At 38.4% G+C, this 6,098-nt stretch overlaps 1 protein-coding gene across 1 annotated transcript; it reads left to right on the forward strand.

The window, feature by feature from the left end:
* Positions 1–1,439: 1,439 nt before the first annotated feature.
* Positions 1,440–2,962, forward strand: LOC100023877 (olfactory receptor 52N5-like). The gene has a single exon (XM_001375265.4). It carries the CDS (start codon positions 1,481–1,483, stop codon positions 2,426–2,428), a length of 948 nt encoding a protein of 315 aa, XP_001375302.4. The 5' UTR covers positions 1,440–1,480; the 3' UTR covers positions 2,429–2,962.
* Positions 2,963–6,098: the final 3,136 nt, after the last annotated feature.

Here is a 6,098-nt window from a genome sequence, read left to right on the forward strand (position 1 = left end):
ATTTCTGGGAGCCCTGAGAGATCAAGTAATCTATGGTTATATAAACAGGAAGTAAATCCAGGTCTCCATAATTTCAGGGCCAATCTACTATGCCCTTCGCCATGCTACCTTTCCCAGTTTATTGATAACATTGATAACAAAAGTCCTTGTCCTAAGGTGCTGCATCCTGAAATTGAGAGGCCAGAGAAATCAAGGGTTATAAAAATAAAAGCCTCACAATTAAGTCTTTTCTCCATCATTAATTCACCCTGACACAGCTAAACTATCAGTCTTTGACTCTCTTCTTTCCCATAATAAGGCTTAAGAAAAACCCATATTTCTTACTCTTAGAACTACTTCTTAAATTTCATGCATTCTTCACTTTAGCCTTTCTAACAGTGTCATGCAAAGATTTTGTAGTCATCCTCTGCCAATTCAAGTCAAGAAAGTATTAGCTGCTCTGTTTTGGTCAGAGAGAGCTTCTGTGGTTATATAGATATTTAAAGTTCTCCCAGCATGCCTCCATGACAGACTTGGTTTATTTCCCAAAGTTTTTCTTTCATATTTATGCTTTGTGTCCAAATGGAATTACCCTCCAATGATAAAATCTTTTATTACTTCCTCAACTGTTCAAATGATCTTCTGATCTTTTCCCAAATGTTCTCCACAATGATACAATAGGCATATTGTTTGGATAAAATTAGAAATAGGAACATAGTTTTGGGGAAAGTTAGTTCATTTTGGGTCCCTTTGAATTTGAGGAGCTAATGGGACACTGACAGTAGATGTGGATGGCCAGTAAGCAGTTAAGACAATGTGGGCTTGGAACACAGTGAAGAAGCCAAAGTTGGTGATAAAGATTTGCTAATTGTAAAAGAAAAAAAAAAAGTTACTAGCCTATTTTGGAGTATAGGCCACCTCCCCCCCCCCCAAAAAAAAGATGCAATTTTTTAATTTCAATGACTTTCTGGATCATGCTCTCAGTTGACTGCCCAGATCACTTTCTTTTACCTTTAGAGCTCATATCTCTCAAATTAATAGCATGCTCCACTTCTATCCCACAGGTTGCTTTTTCTTTAAACCTTTCCAAAGGCCTCACATGAGGATGTTTTGCCAAGTCAGCCCTTGGGATCCTGTCTTCAATCTGCCTGTACTCCTGACTACTCAAGGGACCTGCTCCCTTGAACACAAGATATTGGTTCTCTGGACATCATTTTGTAAGTATTTCATAGTTAAAATTATTATTAAGGTATGAAAACCTTGAATTTCATTTCTATTTTTCTGGTCAAAGAACAGAACTTTATCTGGTAGAATTCCCCTTCCCACAGGTGGTCTGATCTATGCTTGAGAATATGTTTTTTTACTGTTAAAGTTGAAAAGAACATGTCTGGATTCTTTAAGAAGTTTTTAATTCCATGTTAATTTTCCCAATTTTCTTTCCTAACCACCCCAAAGGAAAATGAATCTCTCGTGAAGCCACAAGGACTTCTTGAAGACAAGCATGCTAGTTTTCAACAATTCCTATGTGGCCCCAGACTCTTTCATCTTGAATGGCATTCCTGGTCTGGAAGCTGCACATATATGGATCTCTCTCCCTCTCTGTGTCATGTATGCCATCTCTCTGGTGGGTAACCTTGGTCTTGTGTATCTCATCCAGTATGAAGAGTCACTTCACAGGCCAATGTACTTCTTCTTGGCAATGCTCTCACTCACGGACCTCCTCACCTGTACCACTACCCTCCCCAATGCACTGAGTATCTTCTGGTTTAATTTAAAGGAGATCAAGTTTGATGCCTGCCTAGTCCAAATGTTTTTTGTTCATGGGTTCACAGGGGTGGAATCTGGGGTACTCATGCTCATGGCACTGGACCGCTATGTGGCTATCTGCTACCCCCTGCGCTATGCCACTATCCTCACCAACCCCATCATCGCTAAGGCTGGGCTTGCTACCTTCCTGCGGGGGATGATACTGATGATACCTTTCCCCTTCTTGGTCAAACGTCTTCCCTTTTGCCAAAGCAATATCATTTCCCACACCTACTGTGACCATATGTCGGTGGTGAAGTTATCCTGTGCCAGCATCAAGGTGAATGTTATTTATGGTCTAATGGTTGCCCTCTTAATTGGTGTGTTTGATATATGTTGTATCTCTGTGTCCTATACCATGATCCTCCGGGCTGTGGTGAGCCTGGCATCTACAGATGCAAGGCAGAAAGCCTTCAGTACCTGTACAGCCCATATTTGTGCCATCATCATTACATATGTTCCAGCCTTTTTCACCTTCTTCACCCACCGTTTTGGGGGCCATACTATTCCTCCATCTCTCCACATAATTGTGGCTAATCTCTATTTGCTCTTACCCCCAACCTTGAACCCCATTGTTTATGGGGTGAAGACCAAACAGATCCGAGAAAGCGTCATCAGGTTCTTCCATTGTGAGGAGAGGTGAGCAGAAATATTTTGAAAGCTATAGAAAATGAATTTACCATAGAATATGAAAATAGAGACTCATACTTTGCTAAAATTTAGCTCTATGAGTTTTCTGGCGTGTTTCATGTGTTTCATTTTCCCAAACTGGACCTACCATTTGAAATTCTCAACCATGCCTCCTCCAGCCCTTTGTTCCTATGTCCTGCCACATTGTTCATATATATCACCTGTAGTCCTCTGTATCCAGTTTTGTTAGATAAAAACAAAATGAAACAATAACATGTAGCATGCCATCATCCTTAGGCTATTGACAAAGAAGGGAAAAATATCTATTTACTCCATCTCTCTCTTAAGTTCAGATGAAATATATTTTTAAATACAAGAGACACCGAGAGAGAGAGAGAGAGAGAGAGAGAGAGAGAGAGAGAGAGAGAGAGAGAGAGAGAGAGACAGACAGAGAGAGAGAGACAGAGAGAGAGAGACAGAGAGAGAGAGACAGAGACAGAGAGAGAGACAGAGAGACAGAGAGAGAGACAGAGAGAGGGAGAGAGAGACAGAGAGAGATAGAGAGAAGATTTTTTTGTTTTTTTTTAGCAAGAGAAATGTTTGATTCTATAATCTTGTTGTTAAAAGAAAGAGATGTACTTCTGAATGTCAAATCCAGTTTTCTCCTCTTTATGCAACTTACAACTCAATAAAATTTAACCAAATGCTTCCAAAAGACTATAACGAAATAATCAGAACAAATTTAAAAAATGGAGACATAATGAAGTTTAACTTATCAAGAATAAGGGCATCAAGCAGAAGCCTATTAAATCTACCTATGTGCTAGATGCTTTTAATAGCTCTCTATTTGAATAATGATGTACATTTAAAGTAACTCATGTTGACTGTATAAGGTTTTGGAAATGGTAAGTTACTGAGAGAAATGAAAGTATAAAAGCATATTCCTATTTAAGCAAAAAACAAATATAGAATTTGTTTTGTTTATTATGCACAAATAATATAGTAACCTGGTTAAGTCAAGTGTTAAAATGAAAAAAATAATCACATTCATGACATATTATGTACATTTTCTGGTTTGATCTTCATAACTACTTTTGTGGAGTTTCTAGTGCATTTAAAATAAAGAAAAACTGGAAAGGAGTTGGGAATACAATAATGGCACATTGATTTGGAAATGGTGATAAAATTGAGAACTGGCTTTGAGCAGTAAGGTGAAAATTAGTCTTTCACAACACAGAGTTCCAGTTTTAAGTGGGGGGTGGGGGTCGGGGAGTAATGAGAATGATGGACAGAGTACATTTCCTGGAATGGAAATGGCAGCTGGGAAATAAATTAATAAAGAATAAATACAATTGACTTACATCTGTTCAAGGTTTTTTTTTTTTTTGTGAATCAGCTAAAAGTTGATGGAGATGAATTTTTCAACAGAAACCTCACAAAATTAGATGTAGCATTTATTATTCTTATAACTATTGTATGCTTATGAAGCACGTCTTGAAAAGTATGAGTTTCTCCAAAAAGTACATATGTAGTTGATAACAAAGTCCCATTTTCAGGAATCTTTCAGAGAATTAATAGAAGCATAGAAAAAAAAATGTGTAAAAGCAGTTAGGTGGCACAGTGGATAGAGAACTAGTTGGGAAGACATGAGGACATTTTATCCTCAGAAATGTACTAGCTGTATGGCCCTGGGCAAGTTACTTACCTTTTATTTGCCTCAATTCAATCACCTGTAAAATGGGGATAATAATAGCACCTGTCTCCCAGGGCCAAATGAAATAGTATTTATAAAGCACTTAGCACAGTGCCCAGAACATAGTTGTTTAGTCATTTTCAGTCCTGTCTAACTCATCAAAACTCATTTGGGGTTTTCTTGGCAAAGATAATGAAGTGATTTACTATTTCTTTTTTTTTAGTTCATTTTACAAATGAGGAAACTAAGGCAAACAAGGTTAAGTGACTTGCTCGGGGTCCCAGAGCTAGTAAATGTTTGAGACCAGATTTGAACCAGGGTCTTCCTAATTCCAGTCCCAGTGTGCTATCCACTATGCCCCCTAGAACATACTAGGTACTAAATAAATATATTTCCTTTCCTTCCTTTATTTTCTGCATAAACTTGAACATTCAATCCACTAGCCTGAATACTTCTATCTTTCCATCTCTGAACTAGGCATCTTGGCAAGGTTCCCTGGATTTTTCAAATAAGTTCACCATTTGACACCTTCTGGAAATCAGATGATTTGTCCATTACAGAGATATAATAATAGAATGTTAATGGAAAGAGCACTGGACTTGGGATCCTGGGTTTAAGTCCTAGCTCTGAAACTTTCTAGGTGCAAGACCTTGGGCAGTCACTTAATGTCTCAGGTCGTAGTTTTCACATGTATAAAATAAAGGGGTTAGAATAAATCATTTCCCAAAGGTCCTATTTGGCTCTAAAATTATGATTCTGTGACCTCTGTGAAATATGAAACTTTATTTTAGTAGACTCTGTTTCTGGAATGTATATACATTTTTCCTAGGCACTAATCCTTCCAAATTCTAGAACAATTTCTCCCTTGTTCTTGTAGACAGTCGCTGAAAAAGTCTGTATTGCTCATATATTGGTGAAACACTCTGCAATGCTTTGCTTGAGTTTAGATTCCTTCCTTCCTTCCTTCCTTCCTTCCTTCCTTCCTTCCTTCCTTCCTTCCTTCCTTCCTTCCTTCCTTCCTTCCTTCCTTCCTTCCTTCCTTCCTTCCTTCCTTCCTTCCTTCCTTCCTTCCTTCCTTCCTTCCTTCCTTCCTTCCTTCCTTCCTTCCTTCCTTCCTTCCTTCCTTCCTTCCTTCCTTCCTTCCTCTTTCTTTCTTTCAAAACCCTCACCTTCTGCTGTTGATTTCAAGGCAGAAGAGCTAGGCAATTGGAGTTAAATAGCTTGCCCAGATTCATTCAGCTAGGAAGTATCTAAGACTGTATTTGAACCTTGTACTTCCCATCTTTAGGCCTGGCTCCCAATCTACGGAGTCACCTAGCTGCTTCCATGATTACTTTCTAATTCTCAAGGCTGATAGGTTTAGGATTATGATTTTGTTAACTCATGCTTATATATGCAACTAGTCTCTTGTGTCCCCATAACTTTGACAGTGGGTCTCTTGCTATGTCAAGGAAAGAGAAAAACTCTCCGTAATAAACTATACCACCACTGAATACAATATCAAACAATCAAACAATCAATCAACATTTATTAAGTGCCTGATATGTGCCAGACACTGGGCTAAATGCTAGAAATACAAAAAGATGCAAAAGACAATGCTTTCCCTCAAGGAGCTCAAAGTCTAAAGGGGGAGACAACATGCAAACAAATATGTACAAACACACCAGACAAGATCAAATAGAAATAACTAACATAAGGCAGGCACTAGAATTAAGGGCAGCTGGCCAAAGGCTTCCTGTAAAAAAAATGGGATTGTGGTAGAGACTTAAAAAAAGTGAAGGAAATCAAGAGGAACAACATTCCATACAAGAAGGGGACAGCCAGAGAAAATATCTGAAGCCCCAAACCAGAATTTCTTCTTCAATAGCCAGGAGGTTAATGTCACTCAATGGAAGAATACTTGATAAGGAGTAAGGTATAAAAAGCCTGGAAAGGATGTTATAAAGGGCTTGGAACACCAGAGGATTTTGTATTTGATCCTGGAGGTGAC

Source organism: Monodelphis domestica, chromosome 4 (assembly GCF_027887165.1).
Source record: "Monodelphis domestica isolate mMonDom1 chromosome 4, mMonDom1.pri, whole genome shotgun sequence".
NCBI classification, from domain to species: Eukaryota; Metazoa; Chordata; class Mammalia; order Didelphimorphia; family Didelphidae; genus Monodelphis; species Monodelphis domestica.

Coding starts and splice junctions, on each gene's coding strand:
- LOC100023877 (XM_001375265.4), top strand. CDS start 1,481: ATGCTAGTTTTCAACAATTCCTATGTGGCCCCAGACTCTTTCATCTTG.